The 24,079-nt window shown below is 37.7% G+C and overlaps 1 protein-coding gene across 1 annotated transcript in view; it reads right to left on the reverse strand.

Annotated features, from left to right (window-relative positions):
* The window catches only part of WDR70 (WD repeat domain 70), a 300,543-nt gene extending 276,464 nt beyond the window's left edge, over window positions 1-24,079 (reverse strand). Inside the window, exons 1-5 of the mRNA XM_043599724.1 lie at window positions 23,930-24,079; window positions 23,767-23,832; window positions 21,405-21,488; window positions 12,139-12,259; window positions 2,498-2,696 (exon numbers count right to left, since the gene is read on the reverse strand). Coding sequence (XP_043455659.1) covers window positions 2,498-2,696; window positions 12,139-12,259; window positions 21,405-21,488; window positions 23,767-23,832; window positions 23,930-23,954 — 495 coding nt within the window. The 5' untranslated portion in view covers window positions 23,955-24,079. The remainder of the gene's footprint in view (window positions 1-2,497; window positions 2,697-12,138; window positions 12,260-21,404; window positions 21,489-23,766; window positions 23,833-23,929) is intronic.

The following is a 24,079-nucleotide window of genomic DNA, read 5'->3' on the forward strand; positions in this document are numbered from 1 at the left end:
GCTTTGAATATATTGTGTTAAATTCATGGAGATTAAGAAAGGCCAAATTTTCCTAGAGAATAAACTTTTCCTTTTAGCATTAAGGAATGACACTCATTTTGCTACTTTGACTATGACATAAAGAATATTTTGTGTTACATTAGTTTTATAAGACTAATCAGTTAACTTTTGGTTAGTATTTTCCTGCTATAGTCACGGAGCAGAGAGACATGGAGCCCAACACAGGACTTGAACTCACAACCCTGAGATCAAGACCTGAGCTGAGATCAAGAGTTGGACACATTATTATCCAACTGAACCACCCAGGCGCCCCTATTCCTTTCTTTCAACCTTTCTATGCCAGTACATTTTAGGTCTATCACTCATAAACAGAATATATCTAAATTTTTTAAATCTAATCTGAGAAATTTAAGTGGCAAGTTGAGTCCGCTTACATCTACTGTGAATACTGATATACTTTCATTCACGCCTACCACCTTATTTTGTGATCTCTATTTACCAAGATTTTCCTCTACTTCATTTTTCTCCTTTCCTGTCTTTTACTGCAACGATTGAGTTGTCTTCAAAGGCATATCAAGAGCATTGCAGTGGAAGTGGTGCAGACAATAAGGGGGTGCATTGTCTGTAAAGAACCTTAAAACAATATTAAAATCAACTGAAGATGAGTCTGTTTTCCATTATCACCATTTGCTGGCAGTTCTAAAAATGTCAGTTCAGAAATGTGTTTTTGTTGCTTTTTACTATGATTAGTGCTGAGTTTTGATAATATATAAGTCTCAAATTAGCAAATTTTTATTATTTCAGTAAGCATTATACTATACATGCAGTTGATTTAGAGAACTCCCAGTTACACAGTCTGTACCACATACATACGCATACATACTCATGTACTTATGTTTACAGATAACGTTGAGTGGTTCAGAATCATTCAAGCTTACTTTAAGGGTAGTTTCATATCTCCAATCCTTGTTGTCTACACATTTCCGCATTTAAACAGCAGATTCAAAACAAAGTGATATACTAAGACAAAGAAATAATACTTGAGTATCTTCCATTCTGTTATTCTTTGAGGAAAAATAAAAGATGGGAGACTAGGTTGGCAGAAGAATCCAAAAGAGCAATGCTTGAACACCTGAATTGTTTTCACCAAAAACATTCTAAAGCAGATAATTTGATGATAATATTTACCATAACCTAGCCATTTTCTGATTTTTATGGAAGAAATCTTTAGAAGTTTTTATCAAATGTATTAGAAAATGGTATTTTTTCTAGAAAAGACATTTTAGTGAAACCGGGTATTTTTTGAAAGCCACTAGAATTGATATCAAGATAAAAAGAGATATGGTCAACACTGCAGTTTCAGAAATCTATTATAAAACACAATTTTTAATAAAACTGCCAAATTTATCCTTATGTGCCTCTTTTTTTTCATTTCACATACATGTGCACAGACACACGTGTATGTGTGCACATGTGTATATATACATACATCTGTCATTTCATGAGAAAAAAATTTTTCAAAATTATAAGTTTTCTTTGATCAACTATGAATAAATATAGATTGACAAATTTTGTATACTGGGTACTGAACAAGAATATGCAAAGAATGCCCATTTTGTGAAGTCACTGACAGATTTACAAAAGTTGTTCCTTTTCTGACCATCATTTGTTTCATCTCATAATCATTACTGAAAATAATCTGTCAGAAGATGACATTAAAAAATTATCCACTCCAGGTGTCAAGTACATAAAGTAAACCAGTGGTTTTCTTTATGTTTTCTTTTACCATTTTGGAGGTTATACAATTTGTTTCTATTCTTTGGGTAACTACTCTTAAATTTTTAACTTGCATACTTGACTTAACCTAATCTGAAGTTAACAAATATCTCTAGCTTCCTCCCAAATAATACAAGGACTTCAAAATGAATGAACTGATTCTACTCTCCCATCTTCCATATTATTGTTTACAATAATTTGAGATCTACTTTGTTTTTATATCCCCCCAAATTTATTCACTACCATTATGTACACTCAATGCTTATGTATATTTAACAAAATTGTATTCCTTTTTTTTTAAGTTTATTTATTTTGGGAGAGCGTGAGCGCATGCATGCACACAAGCAAGGGTGGGGCAGAGAGAGAGAACGCGCAAGAGAATCCCAAGCAGACTCCTGACTGCCAGCATGGAGCCCAACGCAGGGCTCAACCCCACAAACTGTGAGATCGTGACCAACATCAAGAGTTGGACGCTTTACCCACTGGACCACCAGGTGCCCATTAATTCCTTTTTAACTCATTGCTTCTTATTGTCCATTTATTATTTTTGAGTAACACTGCCTTGTTCCTGAAGTACATCCTTTCAAGTTCTTTCAACAAGGGCTATCAGTAGTACACTCAAAACTATTCCTTATTTCCTCTCGCGCATGAATAACAATTAGCAGGGAACTGATCTCTACGCTATTCCAATGAATTGGTAAATTACTACTGAAATACTTACTTCCTCCTCCTCTGAATCACCGTCATCATCATCATCATCATCTTCGGCATCTTCATAAAGAGGTGGAGGTAAAGGACCAACGATATCTTCCTCAATATGATTACCTGGTTCTTTCATCATTTTAAGAGGTAAAGGAGGGCCAATTAACTCATCATCAGAAGAACCAGAACTCTCTTCACTTTCACTGCTGCTTGTATCCCTGAAAACACAGAAACAGAAACTCTTTGCCTCTACTGCAACAAAGAACACTCTAGAGATAGTACTGATTTCCCAGGAAACTCTGCCTCTCCTTTTAACAACTAAGTTTTTATTTTAACTAATTAATTAATGTGTAGTTTGTTAAAATTGTAATTCAGACGTCAAATGTGTAACTCAGGTATTATTTTATCTTAAGAAAGTAAAAGTTTCTTTTATCTACTTACCCTAAACATAAAGTCAGAGTTAAAGGTCACAGCAATTATGTTACGGGCCCCTGAGATAATCCTCACTCACGAAGAGCCAGCAGAACTGGGATGTGGGAAAAAACTACAGACTACTATATCCATAAGAAAGAAAACCACTGAGGTAACCAATTCCTCTGTTTCCTATATCTGAATCCAATCACTGTTTTTACCACAGGAGCAAATAAAGGCAGCCATGTAAGAAAGTTAGTACTACTCCCATAAGGTTTCAATATATTTTCTGAAACACAAATTGTTTCCCAATTTTAATTCAAATTTGTTGAGTTGCTAAAATGTTTTATGTAGCATCCCTGGATTCTAAAACTGTCTTACTGTAAGGAGCATCACACTGATTCTCAAGGTGTTTTTCTACCCAGCACACCGGAGGACCATTACGCAGTTGCATGAGGTCTTTATCACGCACCTCTAGGCATTGTGAAATCCACCACCATCCACCATATGCCTCCATTTCCCATCCCATCCCAAAGGGTTGAGAATTGTGTTCATAATTGTGTGCATTAATCTATCAAATATTTTATAAAACTCAAAGTATTATTGCCCTCTAATAAAGTATTTCTAGTATGTAAGCTCCACGAAAACAGAAATTTCTGTGTGTTGTGTTCATTGCTGTCTCTAGCACCTAAATGAGGCCTGACGTAATTAATAGGCACTCAATATCCACTGAAGAAAAAAAAAACGTGATTTTTCTTTTTATTTTCATCTAAGATCAATATTGAGGGGAATACATACTTAAACACTTATCCACATACAGAGACAGGAGCAAGCAAACCTCCATGGAGAGCTTCTCTTTGTTTTTGCAATAGCTTAGCTCATGGTTCTCCAGCCCTACAGGCCTTCTTTCAAACCATATAGGTTTTTTTTTTTTACAATTTTTTTTTAATTTTTTTTTTTCAACGTTTATTTATTTTTGGGACAGAGAGAGACAGAGCATGAACGGGGGAGGGGCAGAGAGAGAGGGAGACACAGGCTCCAGGCTCTAAGCCATCAGCCCAGAGCCTGATGCGGGGCTCGAACTCACAGACCGTGAGATCGTGACCTGGCTGAAGTCGGACGCTTAACCGACTGCGCCACCCAGGCGCCCCTCAAACCATGTAGGTTAAGCTTGGTCCAGCATGGGGGTCTTTGCACTTGCAGTTCCCTCTGCTGGAACTGATCATTAAATGGCCTCTTTCTCATCTTTCAGGTCTCGTCCCATGTCACCTCCTCAAAGAGGCTTTAATGCCCCACCCCCTTTCTTAATCTTCAAACACATCCCTATCAGTCACTATTATCTTCATTCTCTTAGTGTATCTTTATTAAATACCTCACTAAGTTATCTTATTTGATTGGTTACTCAGTTGTTTACAATCTGTTATCCATCTCCTCAAATATCCCAACAATATGAGCTCAGAGATCTCATCTGACTCCCTAATTGCTGTATCCCCAGTGCCGAAACCAGTGCCTAACCCACAATAGATGTTCAATAAATAACAGCTGGATGACTGAATACATTTTTATTAAAGTAGTCACACTCCAAAATTTTCTCCCTTGTGATTAAAATCACAAATTCCCAACTGTACTAGTTTAGAAGTCGCAGACTTTCTTAATGCAAAATTATTCAGAGCACAGAGAGCTCTAACTAAACTGTTAATCTTTAGCACCAATGCTTTAACTGAATTAACTAGTTCAGAAGCAAGCACTGAACTGACAACTACATGAAGCCATGTTGATTCCACGGCTGATTATGCAGTCCTAATACCCACATGAAACTAGATGGAATGTATCAGCTTCTATGCAGCTTCTAAGTCCATTTCTGTCTTTTTGCTTCTAATATACACAAGGCAAAAAAATAAACTATTTTAACATATTTTCAATTTCTGAAAAACAAAGTCTGTAAAATTATGCCCAAAAATGTCCGTGACAGAAAACAGAGCACATTCCATGTTTAAAATATGCCTTGACTCAATGTGGTGCCAAAATATGAACCAGATCCTGAGAAACAATATGCATCTGATGAGAAAACAGAGGAGTCAAAACCTAACATTTTTCTCAGCTGACTTTTTAAAAGAGAGCTTAGCTAAGCATTAAATAAGATGTGTAAGTATACAATTTCAGTTTAGAAATTAAATTCATAAGCAAAATTCATTATTTCTGGTACTAATTTCTTTAGAGAAAATGTAAATGTCTGAATGATTCCTATCTGACAAATTATGAGTACATCAATATTTCTCTCCTATCCTGCAGCTATATTTCATTGAATAAATGACATATTTCTTCCCAGTATTTGATTTTGAAAGGCAACTTACATTCATATACTATTTCTTTAAAGCCAAAAAAAGGGGGTAGTCTTAGGGACGCCTGGATGGCTCAGTCAGTTGAGTGTCCAACTCTTGATTTCAGCTCAGGTCATGATCCCAGGGTTGTGGGATCAAGCTCCGCATGAGGCTCTATGCTGAGTGTGGAGCCTGCTTGGGATTCTCTCTCTCCCTCTCTTTCTTTCTCTCACCTTCAGCCACTCTCCCCTGCTTGCACATGCTCTCACCCTCTCTCTCTCTCTCAAATTAAAACAAATGTTTTTAATTTATTTTTTTTAATTTATTTATTTTGGGAAAGAGAGAGTGTGAGCAAGAGAGGGTCAGAGAGAGAGGGGGAGAGAATCCCAAGCAAGCTCCACACTGTCAGCGTAGAGCCGATGCGGAACTCCAACTCACAAACTGTGAGATCACGACCTGGGCTGAAATCAAGAGTCAGGTGCTTAACCGACTGAGCCACCCAGGCACCTACCAAAAACTTAAAATTTTTTTTAAAAAGTGGTAGTCTTAAGTGACTACCTTCCTCTAAAACAAATTTTAACAACATTGTAGATTTTTTGGGGGCGCTTGGGTGGCTCAGTCGGTTAAGTGTCCAACTCTTGATCTCAGCTCAGATTTGATCTCAGGGTCATGAGTTCAAGCCCTGAATTGGGCTCTGTGTTAAATGTGAAGACTACTTAAAAAAATAATAATAATGAATAAAAAATAAAAATGGTTAAAGGACTTCAATAGTTATTTCTCCAAAGAAGATATATAAAGGGCCAATAAGCACATGCAAAAATGCTCAAAACCTTTAGACATTAGGGAAATGAAAATAAAAACTACATGATACCAATTCACACCTACTAGGATGACTATATTAAAAACATAACAAAACAAAATGGAAAATAACTAATGACAAGAATGTGAAAAAATTGGAACCCTCGGACATTGCTGATAGGAATATAAAATGGTGCAACCACATTGTAAAACAGTTAGGCAATTCCTCATAAAGAAAGTTAAACAGGGGTGCCTGGCTGGCTCAGTCAGAGGAGCATGCGACTCTTGACCTCAGGATCGTGAGTTCGAACCCCATGTTGGATGTAGAGATTACTTAAAATAAATAAGGGCACGTGGCTGGCTCAGTCAGTGGAGAGCACGTGACTCTTGATCTTGGGGTACTTAGGTTCAAGCACTACGTTGGGTATAAAGATTACTTAAAAATACTGGGGCACCTGGGTGGCTCAGTCAGTTGAGCATCCAACTTCGGCTCAGGTCATGACCTCACGGTTTGTGAGTTTGAGCCCCACGTTGGGCTCTGTGCTGACAGCTCAAGGCTTGGAACCTGCTTCGGATTCTGTGTCTCCCTCTCTCCCTGACCCTCCCCTGCTCATGCTCTGTCTCTCTGTCTCTCAATAATAAATAAACATTAAATATATATATATATATAACTTAAAAATATTTTTAAAAATGAATCTTAAAAAGTAAGTGAATAAAAATTAAAAAAAAAAAGAAAGTTAAACATAAAATCACCATATAACCCATAAATTCCACTCCTAGGTATATACCAAAAAGAATTAAAAGCAGACTCAAAAACATACACTTGTACACCAATGTTCATTACATTCACAAAACTCAAAAGGTGGAAACCCAAAAATAGTAACACATGAATGGATAAACAAATTGTGATATATACATACAATGGAATACTATTTAACCATTTAAAGGAATGAAGTTCTGATACAAGAACTTTGAAAACATCATCCAAAGTGAAAGAAGCCAGATATGAAAGGAAAACAGTGTATAATTCCACTTATATGAAATATCTAGAACAGGTAAATTTCAAGGAGACAGAAAGTATATCAGAGGCTATCAGTGGCTAAGAGGAGAGAACAGTGAGAAATCATTGGTTAATGGTCAAATTTCTGCTTGGTGTGTAAAAAATTTTGGAAATAGAAAGTTGCCATGGTAGAAAAAAAATCAAGACAGTGGTAAAAGGTTACAATTTACAAATATGAAGGTAAATAAAAGATGAAAAACAAAAAAATTTAAGTAGTTTTTTTCTGGAAAGTAAGAATCATGAACAGGGAAAAACAATGTTTGACTTCATAATGTGTATAAATTCTTTAACAAAAATTTAAAAGATCAGTGGTTGTTGGGAATTAGGGGGAGGAAGGAATGAAAAGGTAGCACACAGAGAATGTTTAAGTCACTGAAACTACTCTGATATATAATGGTAGCTACATGTCATTACATATGTGTCCAAACCTACAGAATGTACAACATCAAAGACTGAACTCTCATGTAAACTATGGATTCTGAGTGATGATGATGTGTCAGCATGGGGTCATCAATTGTAACAAATGTATTGCTCTGGTAGGGAGGTGTTGATGATGAGGGAGGTAGGAGGACAGGAGCTATATGGAAAAAAAATCTCTGTACCTTCTGCTCAATTTTGCTATGAGCCTAAAACTAATCTAAAAAATAAGGCCTTGGGGAGCCTGGATGGCTCAGTCGGTTAAGCATCTGACTTCGGCTTAGGTCATGACCTCACTGCTTGTGGGTTCCAGCCCTGTGTCTGGTTCTATGCTGACAGCTCAGAGCCCGGAGCCTGCTTCAGATTCTGTGTTACCCTCTCTCTGCCCTTCCCCCACTCATGCTCCTTCTCTGTCTCTCTCTCTCAAAAATAAACATTAAAAAAAAAAATTTAGTTAAAAAATAAATAAAATAAAAACTAAATCCTATTAAAATTAAAAATAAAGGGACAGGGAAAATTGATTAGCCATATGGAGGAGAAAATAAAACTGGATTACAACTTCACATTACTCACAAAAAGCAATTCTGGATTGATTAAAGACATAAATGTTAAATACAAAACTTGAGAACTTTAAGAAAAACATAGGAAGTTTTCTTTATGATCTCAGAGCAAAGACTCTTTTTTCTTTTTTTTAAGTTTATTTATTTACTTTGGGGGAGAGAGAGTGTGTGTGCAGGAGCACGAGAAGGAGAGGGGCAGAGAGAGAAAGGGAGAGAAAATCCCAAGCAGGCTCCATGCTCAGCAGCTCAGCACAGAGCCTGACACAGGGCTTGATCCCACAACCGCAAGATCATGACCTGAGGGGACATCAAGAGTCCGACGCTCAACCAACTGAGCCACACAGGCACCCCAGGACTCCTTTCTTAAGCAAAACACAAAAACACAGAAGAAAAGATTAATAAACTAGAATACATTAAAATGTGAAACTTGTGTTTATTTAAAAAACACCATTAAAAAATAAAAAAATTATAATAAACCATCAAGCAACCCAGTATAAAATCTGACAGAAGATATAGTTCTTTTTATATCTTCAGAAGAAAAAATATATCTCCAAAAAACTTTTAAAATGATGCACAACTACACTAGTAACCAGCAAAGTGCAAACGAACATCATAAGGCTATTACTTCACAATAATTAGATTGGCAAAAATGAAAATGTGTAACAATAATGGGTGTTGGCAAGGATGTGGAGCAATAGGAATTCTTACACTCTGCTGGTGGTAATGTAAATGGGTACAAACTCTTCAGAAAATAATTAAGCCAAATAGAGTAAAAGTAAGTATGTACTTAAAGACCTAACAAGTCTACTACTAGATACATACTGTAAAGAAACTTTTGCACATATAAAACAGAGGATGGCTACAAGGCAGTAAAAACATAAAAAATATGTCATAATAATACAGAAAAACAGCAACCTAAACTGACTAGACAATGGAAAAAATTAGTGTATTTCTAAAAAGAAAACCAAACTGCACTGAAAATAAACTATAACCTCACTTGTGAACATGAGTGAATCTCAAAAACATCTTGGATTAAAAAAAAAACAACAACAACACCAAAGTGAAAAAAAATCCAAGACAGCATTAACAGCATCAATATAAAATAAGAAATCATAAGGCCCCTGGCCTCAGTCAGTTGAGTATCTCTTTATTTCAGCTCAGGTCATGATCCCACGGTTTGTGGGATCGAGCCCCAAGTCAGGGCCCTGACAGTGCAACGTCTTCTTGGGATTCTCTCTCTCCCTCTCTGCCCCTCCCCAACTCAACACTCACTCACACGCATGCACTCTAAATAAATAAGTAATTTTAAATAAGAAATCATACAAAACAACATACTGTTTAGGAATACACTTATACCTAATAAACTATTTAGAAAAAAAGGAAGGGTAAACAAAGTGAAGATTTCCCCTGGGCAAGAAAGAGAAATATGAGCAGAGAGAGGACTTCAAAGACACTAGTAAAGCTCTATACTGTCTCCCAAGCTAGGTGTTCACTTCATCATTCTCTCTACTTTAAATGTAGGATATACAGAGCTTTATATGTATAATATACTTCATAACAAAAATTTTTTGTTTAATTAAAGGGAAAAACAACCCTTACTTTACAGTGTCCATAATCTTATGAAAGAACACACAGCAGAAACAGTTTACATAATAGTGTATAATATGCTAAGTGTTATACTAGAAAGGTTGTAAAATATGCAAAACAATATTATGTATGTCTTAGGGATACAAAGATACACAATAACATTATAAAGAGATACATAAAAAAATTTTAAATTTAGAAGATTGGTTACTTCTGCCAAGAAGGGAGGGGGTGGCAATGGAAGGCAGTTCTGAGAAGTGTTCACCATAACAGTAAAAGTTTACTTCTTAAGTTGTCTAGTGGATACTGTCCTTTATCAACTTTTTGAAAGTCTTAAATACTTCATAATAATTTCTCACTTATAATTTAAAGTAATTTTTATTGGGGCGCCTGGGTGGCGCAGTCAGTTAAGCGTCCGACTTCAGCCAGGTCACGATCTCGCGGTCCGTGAGTTCGAGCCCCGCGTCGGGCTCTGGGCTGATGGCTCAGAGCCTGGAGCCTGTTTCCGATTCTGTGTCTCCCTCTCTCTCTGCCCCTCCCCCATTCGTGCTCTGTCTCTCTCTGTCCCAAAAATAAATAAACATTGAAAAAAAAAATTAAAAAAAAAAAATAAAGTAATTTTTATTAAATCTAGAAAAAAAGAGAATAGTATAATAATCTCATATCTCAGGGACAATAACTGCCTAAGAAATATATCTTAGAGAGCCTACCTAAGTGGCTCAGTCAGTTAAGTATCAGACTTTGGCTCAGGTAATGATCTCACGGTCCATAAGTACAAGCCCCATGTCGGGCTCTGTGCTGACAGTGCAGAGCCTGGAGCCCGCTTCTGATTCTGTGTCTCCCTCTCTCTTGACCCTCCCCTCCCTGCTCGTGCTCTTTCTCTGTCTCTCAAAAATAAATAAACATTAAAAAAAATTAGAAACGTATCTTGAATAAAATATGCTCAAACACATGAAAACAATGTTTGTACAATGAAATGTGATATAACTGAGATTCTTTAAAAGCTAGAGAATGTTGGGGCGCCTGGGTGGCTCAGTGGGTTAAGCGTCCGACTTCGGCTCGGGTCACGATCTCGCGGTCCGTGGGTTCAAGCCCCACGTCGGGCTCTGTGCTGACAGTTCAGAGCCTGGAGCCTGTTTCAGATTCTGTGTCTCCCTCTTTCTCTGACCCTCCCCTGTTCATGCTCTCTCTCTGTCTCTAAAATAAATAAATGTTAAAAAAAAAATTTAAAAAAAATAAAATTAAATAAAATAAATAAATAAAAAGCTAGAGAATGAGAAAAAATATCAAATCCAACAAGTTTATCAATATAAACTATGAGGTCCAAATTCAAGTAGAGAAAGAAATGATCAGATTTATTTTTTTTTAAAAAATGCGTAAAAATCACAAGAAAAACTGCATAGCCTTATAGCAATTAAAATTATGCAGAAATTCAGGGCGCCTGGGTGGCGCAGTCGGTTAAGCGTCCGACTTCAGCCAGGTCACAATCTCGCGGTCCGGGAGTTCGAGCCCCGCGTCAGGCTCTGGGCTGATGGCTCAGAGCCTGGAGCCTGTTTCCGATTCTGTGTCTCCCTCTCTCTCTGCCCCTCCCCCGTTCATGCTCTGTCTCTCTCTGTCCCAAAAATAAATAAACGTTGAAAAAAAAAAAATTTTTTTTTTAATTTAAAAAAAAAATTATGCAGAAATTATACAACTTCGAGTTGCCTCATTAAAGAAAAAAGTCATTTAACAGTTTCCTCCCACCTATATGTTCTAGCATTTTGTCCTAGTACATGAAAACCATTATCAAAAGGGCCTTTAAAAGTCCTTAACTAATGTTGGAGCGCCTGGGTATCTCAGTCAGTTAAGCATCCAACTGCAGCTCAGGTCATAATCTTGAGGTTTGTAAGTTCAAGCCCTGCATCAGGCTCTGTGCTGACCACTCAGAGCCTAGAGCCTGCTTTGGACTCTGTGTCTTCCTTGCTCTCTGCACCTCCCTGCTCATGCTCTGTCTCTCTCTCTCTCTCGCAAATAAACATTAAAAAAAACATTTTTAAAAGTCCTTAACTAATGTGTACTTTCTCATTTATCTAAAAATGTGTATTTGTTTACAAAATTTCAAGAGAATTCTTTTTAATTATGGGCTTTCTCTTCCCTAGGAAAAAGGTCACCCTGTCCCTTCTCAGAACCAGTAGAGACTGCTCCCCCTAGTGCCAACGCATAGTCATCGTGGTGACTGACAAAAGAAGCTGTCACTTGGTTTACATTTCTGAGAAAACTAAAATCTGATAGTGTTTACTTGCTGACCTCTAATTAGAACTGAAGATCTTTAATTAAAAAAAAAAAAACTGAAGATATTTTAAAAAAACTTCTTAGAACAAAATCTCTATCCTCTTTTTTCCTTTGCAATGACTACCAGTTTCAATTATCTAAGATAAGATAATCAATTATCTAGATTCAATTTAATCTGAGATTAAACACCTAAATGGGAGCAATAATTTAATAGAATCCTTTTGAGAAAATCAAGCACCTGGAAGATGATTTAGAGCAATCTCTGACCACATTTGAGCCTGAAGATGTTGGTTCAATATCTTCATTTTGCCTTCTTAATTCTTTCTCTCTGTTCATTTCTTCCTCTTTTTCTCTTGCTTCTGAAAAGATTAAAAAATTTTCCAACAGTTACTCTTCAAAATTTTTCACTATTAATAAAGGCTAAAAATTAACATAGTCACAGAGATGTAACTTAGAGTGGTCCCAGTAACAGCAAAAAATTATCAACCTACATGTCTAACAATGGGAAAATAACTATTGTAAACCACGATAATATAAAATACAGCCAATAAAATTAGTGATGGAAAATGTACAAATCTGGGAAAAATAGTAACAGGTGCACTAAGCAAAATTAGCATGTGAATAGCATATGAACCACAATGTACTATCTAAAAAGATATGGGAGGAGTCTGGCTGGCTCAGTCAGTGGAACATGTAATTCTTGATCTCGGGGTTATATGTTTGAGCCCCACATTGGATGTAGAGATTGTTTAAAAATAAAGTCTTTAAATCAATTAATTAATTATTAATTAATAAAAATAAAATAAAAAGATGTGGAAGGTTATAAGTAAAAAAGTATCTAAAAGTAAGATCTTGTATTGAGGAGGGCACCTTTTGGGATGAGCACTGGGTGTTGTATGGAAACCAATTTGACAATAAATTTCATATAAAAAAAAATATATATATATAAAAGTAAGATCTTAGGTAATTTTACTTTTCATTTTCAATGTTTTACACTATAAACAGAATTTTGTTCATTCCTAGGTCACCTGGGTGGCTCAGTCAGTTAAGCGTCCAACTTTGGCTCAGGTCATGATCTCATGGTTCACAAGTTCAAGCCCTGTGTCGGGCTCTGTGTAAAAAAAACATTTTGTTCATTTCTGAATTTCCCACACTGGATTTGTGGTCAAGGACTTCCCACAAAAACCATGAGAAAATTTCAGATTTCTAGAGTTATTTACCTTGGAAAGACAAAAACAAATATCCAAAGAAATTAAATCTTTTTCCTCTGATAATCTCACTCTACAATTGAGGGACACATAGGAAGGAAATTAATTATATGAACAGTCTGGTTCTTAACTACCATGATCCTCAATAACTTAAGATAATCTTTAACATTTTTCCTTAATGATGAAAAAACAATACACCCAAACTTAGGCACTATTAAAGGGTACATATTAATTGGAATGTTGTACTCTTTAGGGTCTTTTGTTGCTAGGACCTGGATGATGAGAAACAAGGAGACAACAAGCAAGTGTCAACAAGTAACTAGATATCCTCTGAATTCAAACAAGGAAGATTAAACTCTGCAGGAAGAGGTAAGGCAAATATATACTACAGCCCTAGCTCGTGTTCATATTTTTTGTGCTCACCACTGGGCTAAGGTGACTTAGAAGTTGACAATTCTGCACTCTGATGCTGAAGTTGAAAAAAATAAAAAAAGAGGAAGATAATGTCCTATAAGAGCTGCCCCAGGGCACCTGGGTGGCTCACTCAGTCAAGCGTCCCATGTCAGTTCAGGTCATGATCTAACGGTGGGCAGGTTCAAGCCCCTTGTTGGGCTCTGTGCTAACCAGCTCAGAGCCTGGAGCCTGCTTTGGATTCTGTGTCTCCCCCTCTCTCTCTGCCCCTCCCTGCTCACGCCTATATCTCTCTCCTTCAAAAATAAACATTAAAAAACAATTTTTTTTTAAAGAGTTGCCCTGCTTGGCTCCTACCCTCATCCTGCTTCTCCAGTCAATCCCTCTGTACTCTACAGGGTGGGAGGAGAGGGGTTCGGGGGTGAAAAACACTTGGACATTTGATCCTAGGCTCAGGTCTTGGGCAGTTCTGACCTTACTCAGTAAACAGTACCTCGGCATACATTATTAGCTATCCAACAGCCATTTCTCCCTTTTTCCCTTGCTCCGAAAACCACAATTTTCTCCCGATAAGAGCAAGTGCTTCAGCAGATCCTGGGCCCCTCCCCGCCCAGAAAGGGTTAAAACTTGATTCCAACTCAACTTTATCACTCTTGTCAGTGGCTGTTTTTTGGAACTGATGTGCCACACTAATACTAATCAATTAAGATCTGAGGAGAAGTCAGCTGGAAGAAAACTTGAGAAAGGTTTTCTTACTTCTTTTATTTATTTTGAGAGAGAGAAGAGAGAATCCCAAGCAGGCTCCACTCAATCCCATGACCTTGAGGATCATGACCTGAGTTGAAATCAAGAGTGAGTTTAACCAACTGAGTCACCCAGGCACCCCTTACTTTTAAAACATATATCAAACAGTATCCTTTCAGCCTGTGGAGGTGGTCATCTGCATGTAACAAAATTTCACTTACAATTTTAGGTCATGAGAATATACCCAGCTTGGGACAAGCCAATACCCTACAACTGGCAAAGCAGAAAAAGAGGGAAAAACTTAATATTCTTCAGGTCAGGACTCAGAAGATGGAAGAGCCCCATTCCAGAGTTATTGTCATGTGCAACAGTACATTTTTCTTAGTTGTGCCATTTTTATTTTTTATTTAAAAAAATTTTCTTAATGTTTATTATATATTTTTAAGAGAGAGAGAGACAGAGACAGAGCATGAGCAGGGGAGGGGCGGAGAGAGAGGCAGACACAGAATCCAAAGCAGCCAGCACAGAGCCTGACGCGGGGCTCGAACTAAGGAGCCACGAGATCATGACCTGAGCCAAAGTCAGACACTTAACCATCTGAGCCACCCAGGAGCCCCTTGAGCCAGTTTTAATTAGGTCTTCTAGGACTTCTTTGCAAGTAACAAAAAGTATCTTAATAGCAACCTTAATTTAACAAAAATTAGAGCAGCTAATACTTAACATGGAGCTAACTATGTATGAGGTATTGTTTTAAGCACTGCCTATAAATTAACTCTTTTAATCATCACAACGACCTCTGAAGTAGATATTATTTTTTTAGCTTTATTGAGGTATAGGTGACAAATAAAATTATAAAAGATTTAAAATGTACAATGTGATATAATATACATATACATTATGAGAGGATTCCCTCCATGGAGTGAATGAACATATCCATCATCTCACATATCTACCTTTTTTTTTTTAAGTGAGAACATTTAAGTTTTACTCTCCTAACAATCTCAATTACACAATACACTTGAAGTAGGTACTATTATTCTCATTCTACATTTGAGAAATCTATGCCATTGAAAAGTCAAGTAACAAAGCTATAAAGTCCCAAAACAGTGAATTGAGGCTCCAAAACTGGATCTTTCTGAGATGTGACCAGATTTTCTTAAGAGACTAAAATTATCCAATGAGCACCATCCACCTTAAGTAACAATTTGCCTGCCTTTCTCTCCAAGAGGCAATAAAGCCCACCCCTTCACTGCATGCTTGTGGCCAGACTATCCGGAAACTGGCCCACCCACCTGTTCAACTAGAGTTCTTCAGCAGAGGATAACTACTCCAAACTACTTGTCCCTAGTGAAGCATCCAATTTTTTAATTTAAAATTTTAATTTTTTAACACTAGAAAGGATCTTCTTTTTTTATTTATTTTTTATTTTTTTAATTTTTTAAAATGTTTTTATTTATTTTTGAGACAGAGAGAGACAGCATGAGCAGGGGAGGGGCAGAGAGGGAGACACAGAATCTGAAGCAGGCTCCAGGCTCTGAGCTGTCAGCACAGAGCCCGACACAGGGCTCAAACTCAGAGTGTGAGATCGTGACCTGAGCTGAAGTGGGACGCTTAACCGACTGAGCCACCCAGGAGCCCCAACACTAGAAAGGATTTTCTAATCAGAGAGGTTCTTGGCATCACCTGATGCTTCATTAAAGCAAAGGATAAAGATAAAAGGGGGATTAAGACATTTTAGAGGAAAAAAATTTTTCTTCCTCATTGTTAACTGAGGACAAAAACCAAAACCAAACAGAATTCAGTTGTCTATAACTCCCTGACAGAGGGTATCATTTCATGCACTTTGACCCAATGTGGAACCAAGCACACTGTAAGCACTGTAAAAATGCTCTGTATCTTCCCTCAACCAAAATGAATTAATCTACTACCCAACACTTAATTTTATACTTCCAAGCACCTCATTTTATTGTTCTCTGCCTTCAGTTATCAACTATGGACAGCCATTTCTGCAAAAGCCCCTCCAAATGTACGCAATTTTTGTCTAGATTAGCAGCAAACTATCCAAAACCTCCATGTCCCATCTGGGCTGATTCACACAAACTGCAGACTCAAAAGAATGTAATTCAGCAGCTGAAAATCTCAGAGCCAATCATTTAGCAACCACTTAACTTGAAATGAAACTTAAGATAAAATATAAAAGAAATAATGGGGTGCTTGGGTGGTGCAGATGGTAAGTGCCCAACTCTTGATCTCCATGATCTCAAGTCTGTGAGTTCAAGCCCTGCATCAGGCTCTGCACTGATGGCATGGAGCCTGCTTAGGATTCTGTCTCTCCTTCTGAGCCTTCCCGACTTGTGCTCTCTGTTTCTCTCTCAAAATAAATAAACTAAAAAAAAAAGTAAAAGAAATAAAATTACCAGAAATAATAGCTAAAATAAATGTTCTCTAATCATGATACTCTTTTTACCCACGGGACTTAAATCTTGCTAAATGTTTTTGTTATTCTACTTTAAAATAATTCATTACCCTACAAATTTCATATAAATTTACATTGAATTTAATTTTTTTAATGTTTATTTATTTTTGAGAGAGAGAGAGCACAAACAAGGGAGGGGCAGAAAGAGAGAGAGAGAGAGAGAAGAGACACAGAGGATCCAAAGTGGGCTCCGTGCTGTCAGCAGTGAATCCTGATGTGGGGCTCAAACTCAGGAACGATGAGATCATGACCTGAGCCAAAGTCGGATGCTCAACTGACTGAGTCACTCAGGTGCCCGTAATTTTAAATATTTATTGCCAAAATACCAGGAAGTAAAGAATAAGAACATTTTAACTACATTTATGACGTATCTCCATTAAATATTTAGGGATATAACCATTATGTACCCAGCTCTGTTAGGCACTGCAAAAGTGAAGAACAAAGTTCTTATCCTTAATATGTGAACAATATTAAGATAAAATCTATAGTATTTTTTAAAGTGTCATGGAAACAAAGCCATTATATCCAAACAGGCTTTTAAAGAACACCTAGTGAGGTGCCTGGGTGGCTCAGTTGTCTGAGCGTCCGACTTCAGCTCAGGTCATGATCTCACAGTTCGTGGGTTTGAGCCCCACATTGGGCTCTGTGCTGACAGCTCAGAGCCTGGAGCCTGCTTCAGATTCTGTGTCTCCCTCTCTCTCTGCCCCTCCCCTGCTCACGCTCTGTCTCTCCCTCTCTCTCAAAAATAAATAAACATTAAAAAAAAAAAAAAAGAACACCTAACAAAAGTAAAATATGAGGCCTTAAATGATGAGGTAGTATTCAACCAGGTAGAGAGACCATTTCAAGTACACCGGAGGGGGGGAAAAAAAAAAAAACCTTTAAGCTTTTCTAATTTCTAAAATGTACGGGACAGATTTTCTTTTCAGGATCATTAAATCATCCATTGAAATCATTTTCAAATTCTTTCCTTTTTTTTTTCATTTTTTCCAGTTACATAACTGAGAAAGTTCATAAATCCATCTAAAACATAGGCACAACCAAAATAAGCATTTGAATAAAAAAAAAATTGGGGGGGGGCGCCTAGGTGGCTCAGTCGGTTGAGCATCCAATTCTTGATTTCAGCTCAGGCCCTGATCCCAGGGTCGTGGGATCAAGCCCTGCATCAGGCTCCTTGCTAAATGTGGAGCCTGCTTAAGATTCTCTCTCCCTCCCTGTGCCCCTGTCCCCAGCTCACAATCTCTCTCCCTCTCTAAAAAAAAATAAAATAAATAAATAAATTTTTAAAAAGAAATCTTTCCTCCCCACTTATGTCCTCATAGTATTACAGTCCTAAAAAAGGACCTTTTATATGACTTAAACAAACTTAGAGCTTTCAAAAAATTTAAAAACTTAAAAAAAAAATTGCATCACTACTATTTCCTGACATTTTAAATAATGCATACTTTATTGAGGTTTTATAGTAATTCATCCTTTCTACTAGGGCATTTACCAACCAAAACAGTTCATATTCATATATACAAACTCGCTATTAAAAGGGACCAAAGTTTTTATTCTCCTCAAGTTTCCTGTCAATTCTCACAGACTCCAATCCAAGCACAAGATAAATTATGCCCATATCAGGTTTTGAACTTTCAAGAAAAATAAGTCAAACTTTGGATTCATGTGTTGAGATCAGGGTAAAAACAGCAGTCTGAGGATATAATACTATATCCAAGTCCAACAATACTAAATCAAGGAAGTTCAACACATTTAATTCATCCACAAACATCACAGAAGAACTTGGTCCTGAGATAACGTTTCAAATTTTATAATAATTTTTTTTCAACGTTTTTATTTATTTTTGGGACAGAGAGAGACAGAGCATGAACGGGGGAGGGGCAGAGAGAGAGGGAGACACAGAATTGGAAACAGGCTCCAGGCTCTGAGCCATCCGCCCAGAGCCTGACGCGGGGCTCGAACTCACGGACCGCGAGACCATGACCTGGCTGAACTCGGACCCTTAACCGACTGCGCCACCCAGGCGCCCCTCAAATTTTAAAAACGTAGTAACTCTTCACTGTAAGTCCTCTCAAGTGCTAAACGCATATGTGCTTTTACTAAGAAAAACTCTAGCAATTAAAAGTGATATTTTCAGGGTGCCTGGGTGGCTCAGTCTGTTAAGCATCTAACTGCAGCTCAGTTATGATCTCATGGTTCGTGGGTTCCAGTCCTGCACTGGGCTCCACGCTGACAACTCAGAGACTGGAGCCTGCTTTGGATTCTGGGTCTCCCTTTCTCTACCCCTCCCCTACTTGTGTTCTCTAAATAAATAAATAAATAAATAAATAAATAAATAAATAAATAAATAAAAAACAAATAATAAAAAATAAAAGTGACATTTTTCAAGTACTTAACTGTTTAAAAAGTACTATGCCCGGGGCACCTGGGCGGCTCAGTCAGTTAAGCATCTGACTCTTGATTTAGGCTCAGGTCACCATCTCAGAGTTTGTGAGATCGCGCTTCATGTGGGGCTCTGTGGTGACAGCACACAGCCTGCTTGGGATTCTCTCTCTCCCTCTCTCTGTATCTCCCTCACTAGCATGCATGTGCTCACTCTCTCTCTCAAAATAAACTTAATAAATAAATACATAAATACATAAATACATAAATAAATAAATAAATAGTACTATGCTCAACATCTTAATCCTTTCAAGAACCCTCTAAGGAAGACCTTATTATCACTTCCACCTAACAAAGAAATTAAGGCTCTAAATTTGAAAACTCATCCAACATCATCTCTAACCTGATGTGTGGCTGACCCTCAAACCTAGGTCCTCCAACTCCAAATCCCAAGCTCTGTATCCATACAAAGGATTTTAAAACATTCTCCAAAGAAGGAGCGTTTTTCAAAAGGCAGTATTACAGTTCCAAATTCAATTTAACCTTCTCAAGTATATATTGAGAACTTATCTTGCAAGGCATGGTATAGGGAACTATAGAACTTATTCAGGTGAATAAGACAATCTCTGTGCCAAATGTTTCGTTATCACATGCTGAAAGAGGTAAATACAAGAATGCTATACTATAACAGTATAAGCATTCACTAAAATGTTTAAAAATCAAGCGGTTAAAGCATTTGTAAATAGACCTCAAATACAAAATGTCTTTGTATCTTGTCTGATGATACCAAATTATTTAATATTTTTAAGTATGCTAAGGTAAGAGGATCGGGGGGCACCTGGATGGCTCAGTTGGTTGGGCATCCGACTTTGGCTCAGGTCATGATCTCACAGTTCACAAGTTTGAGCCCTGCATCAGGCTGGCTGCTGTCAGCACAGAGCCCACTTCAGATCCTTTATCCCCCTCTGTCTCTGCCCCTCCACAACTTGTGCTGTCGCTCAAAAATAAACATTTTTTTTCAAAGATCTGTATCTCTTAAAAACATATACTAAAAATATTTACAGGTGAAATAATGTCTCAGATTTGTGCCAAAATAATCTGAGAGGGGAAGTAAATGGAAATAACACCAGCCATGAATTATTATAGTACTTAAATCCGTGTGGTAAGAGTTCATTACCATACTTTTGTGTATTGTGTGTGAAATTTCACATAATGACAGTTTTTTTAATAGTATATGTACATAGTGGGCCTCTCATCACACACACACACACACACACACACAAAAACAACTTATTCTTCCAAAGACCAAAGAAAATCACATGAAGCTCACTTTCCAAATATTAGGTATTACTGCTATATATCATTTTAAACCAAAAAGGACAACTGGCAGAACAACAGTCACTTAAATTTGTCTAAAAGTCCTATCTCTGATTTCTAGCCCGTTTTACTCTAACAGGATACATCTATTCCTTCTCCAATGTAACAACGATCTGATTCAGATCCAAAGAAAGCAGTAGAGAAGTCAGTCTACTTGGAAGACCCCAAGGCGCTTTCCAGAATTGCCAACCACCTGGTATCAAACCAGTCTGGAAATTAAGGCCTTCGTTACATGTGTGATACAATTCATTAATGCAGGGGTTCAACAGCAGCAGCCACATTCACTGTATGTCTCAATTTTCTAAACTGAGTCAACACTCAGTGGTGTACACAGCTCTGAGTGCCACCTCTCGCCCAGCCTTCCAAATACTGGTTCCGCTGTAAGCAGGAAAAGAAAAAAAATGAAATGAAAATCAGATAAAGGTGAAAGGAGAGGTAATAAAGAAACTGCTATTCTGATTCTTACAAATTAATTTAGAATCCTTGCTTGATCATAGCACACACTTCAAAAAGATTTTAGCATCCAGGCTTTCTTACCCTACTTAGATGCAACTTTTTACGTTAAAAAAAAATAATCACCTCTGCTTCCAAATGAACGAACACGTGGTCTTTTAACAATTTTGAATTTTTTTTTTTTCTGTTTTTTTAGAAAGAAAGCGCACGGGAGCGGGGCCGAGGGAGAGAGAGAGAATCTTAAACAGACTCCACACTCAGCACGTAGCCAGACAGAGGGCTTGGATCCCACAACCCTGGATCATGACCTGAGTCCAAATCAAGAGTCTTGGATACTCAACCGACTGAGCCACCCAGGCACCCCTTCCTCAGTCTTCTATAATTGTCGATATACTTGTTTAAAGCATGTACAGGATTTAAACCAATAAAAAAGGACATAACTGTACTTCTTACCCAGTGTTTTCCGACTTCTCTCCACAGCCGTTCTTCGTGTTTGTTCAAACATTGCTTCCAAATCAAATGTTCGAGCTTTTTTTCCTAAACAGAAAAAAGTAGCAGACTGTGATCTTCTTGCACTAAGCTGGGCAAACTTTAGGTACTCAATAAATACTTATAACCATTTAGTCTGTTTCATTTATAGCATGGCTACAAGATAAGTATCTAAGAAGAACGAGTTTATTTCAGGGAATTTTTATTGACAGTCTCATCATTAACCAGCCAACTTTCCCATCCTCCTCTAATCCCCTGGACTCTACCTCTTAAACCTAACACTGCTGTCATAGGCAGAACGGAGAATGTTCACACCCTAATCTCGGGAACCTGTGAATATGTTACATTACACAGCAAAAGGGACTTTGTAGATGTAATTAAGGTTATGGACTTTAAAATAGATTATCCTGGTTTAAAACAGAAGATTGTCTTAATCTAAATCACAGAAGCAAAAATGCAGAACAGATACAGCAGAAGTCAGGGAGATATAAAGTGTGAGAAGGACTGGAAACACTACTTCATTTTAAGATCAAGGCAGCAAGATGACAAGTAATTCAGGTACCTTAAGGAGCTAAGAGACTCCCACCTGACAGCCACTAAGGAAACTGGGGCCTCAACCCTAAAACCACAGGAAATCAAATTCTCACAACAACCTGAATGAGTTTGGAGGCAATATATTTGTTTTCGTCGTGTTTTTTTATAGTAATGTCTACTCCATGTTAATAAGAATATGGTAAAAATGTCATTCTTACGTGATACTGACTTTTGTATAAATTGAAACAAACTGGGGCGCCTGGGTGGCTCAGTCGGTTAAGCGTCCGACTTCAGCTCAGGTCACGATCTCTCAGTCCGTAAGTTCAAGCCCCGCATCAGGCTCTGGGCTGATGGCTCAGAGCCTGGAGCCTGCTTCAGATTCTGTGTCTCCCTCTCTCTCTGCCCCTCCCCCATTCATGCTCTGTCTCTCTCTGTCCCAAAAATAAATAAACGTTAAAAAAAAATTTTTTTTTTAAATAAAAATAAAAAAAATAAATTGAAACAAACTTTCTGAAGGGCATTATGACAAAAATGTATCAGTTTTAAAAGACATATACCCAAATTTTTGGTTACTTTTTAATATTTATGTGTTTTATTATAGTCCATTCTTTAGAAAACTACCCTATGAAAATACACAAAAATTCCTTTTACAAGACATGAAAGTTATTTATAAAAATATTAACTTTAGTATTACTGAAAAAAATTAGAATTAGAAACTATGTAGGAGAAAGTTTAAAATATTACAAATTATGCACTTATATTAAATGGACTACTATTCAGCCATTTTGGAAGAGCATTTTATAACATGGGAAAATCCTTAAAGTATTAAGAATTAAATTAAGCATATAATTAAGAGTAACATAAACCTGTACACACATATGATCTTAAGTTTCTTGATAAATACACAACAGGAAAAACTGGAAAACAAAGTTCTAAGTCTTGATTTCTAGATCACGAGATTATTAATGGCTTTACTTTCTTCTTTCTCATCTTTTGTGTTCTTCAGATTTCCTGCTATTAATATATGTTACTTTTGACATCAGAGAAGAAGCTAAAGAACTGAAACAAAGTAAGTACTGTAATAATACATAAGTATGCAGTATTTTTGCAAAAACAACTACCTAGAAGTAAAAATGTGGCATAAGACATTACCATAATAGATGGATAAATGAACACCAACAAGACACCTGCACACATTAGCCTGATATCTGTTCTGTCCAAAACCCAAAAGAAATGGAAAAACAATTTACGTCGCTTTCTTACAGTAATGTTTTCAACAGATGACTACATCTCTGTTTGAAATGTTTTTCTTTATCTCATAACAAGGCTCCACAGAGAGACTGAAGTAACGATGCTGGGGAAGAAAGGCTTGAATGAAAAAGGATTTAATAACCGTTATAATATCACTTAACGGCTCACCTGTTACCAGAAAGGCCATCTCGTTACAGACCACGGTCAATGGTTAGCTCTCAGTCTCTGGACACAAAAAGACAACTCCCTCCACCAACCAATACCGTCCACCACGTGGGTCAGTCACAAAGCTACCTTTCTCTCTTACAAGGCTTTCCACTCGTGTCACCTGAGCTGGTCCCAACAGACAGGCAAGAATTGGAAAATGGATGGAGAATACCCAGAAATTGCAAGGTATACACACTAGAGTTAAAGTAACTAGGACTTGGCATAGCGGAGGGTGCGGAACAGAGGTGACAGCTGGGCCTCCCCTCTCAACCTGCGGTTCTTAAAACCTGTGCAAAAAAAAGGAGACGGAGCTAAGCGTAAGGCAGTCACTTACCGAACCCGGTGAAGCCCATGGTGACCGCCAGCTGCGGATCCGGTCCCGACGCGTCTGAGCCTGTCACTGGGGCAAGAGGAGAAGGAGGAGACCTCGTTAGTGCGGCGACGCCGGCACCCGCTGGCCCTACCCACCCTGCCTAGGATCGCCCCACGGAACCCACCTTCACTGGGCCCCGGGCGTTCCATGGCCGGCCGCCTGCCGCAGAACGAGCCACAGCCACAGAACAGGCAGCTGCGAAAGACTCCCGGCAAAACCAGCAGGAACTAACGCCTTTCAGGTACTGCGCCGCCGCCGGGGCCAAGAGCGTCAC

Source organism: Prionailurus bengalensis, chromosome A1 (genome assembly GCF_016509475.1).
Source record: "Prionailurus bengalensis isolate Pbe53 chromosome A1, Fcat_Pben_1.1_paternal_pri, whole genome shotgun sequence".
NCBI classification, from domain to species: domain Eukaryota; kingdom Metazoa; phylum Chordata; class Mammalia; order Carnivora; family Felidae; genus Prionailurus; species Prionailurus bengalensis.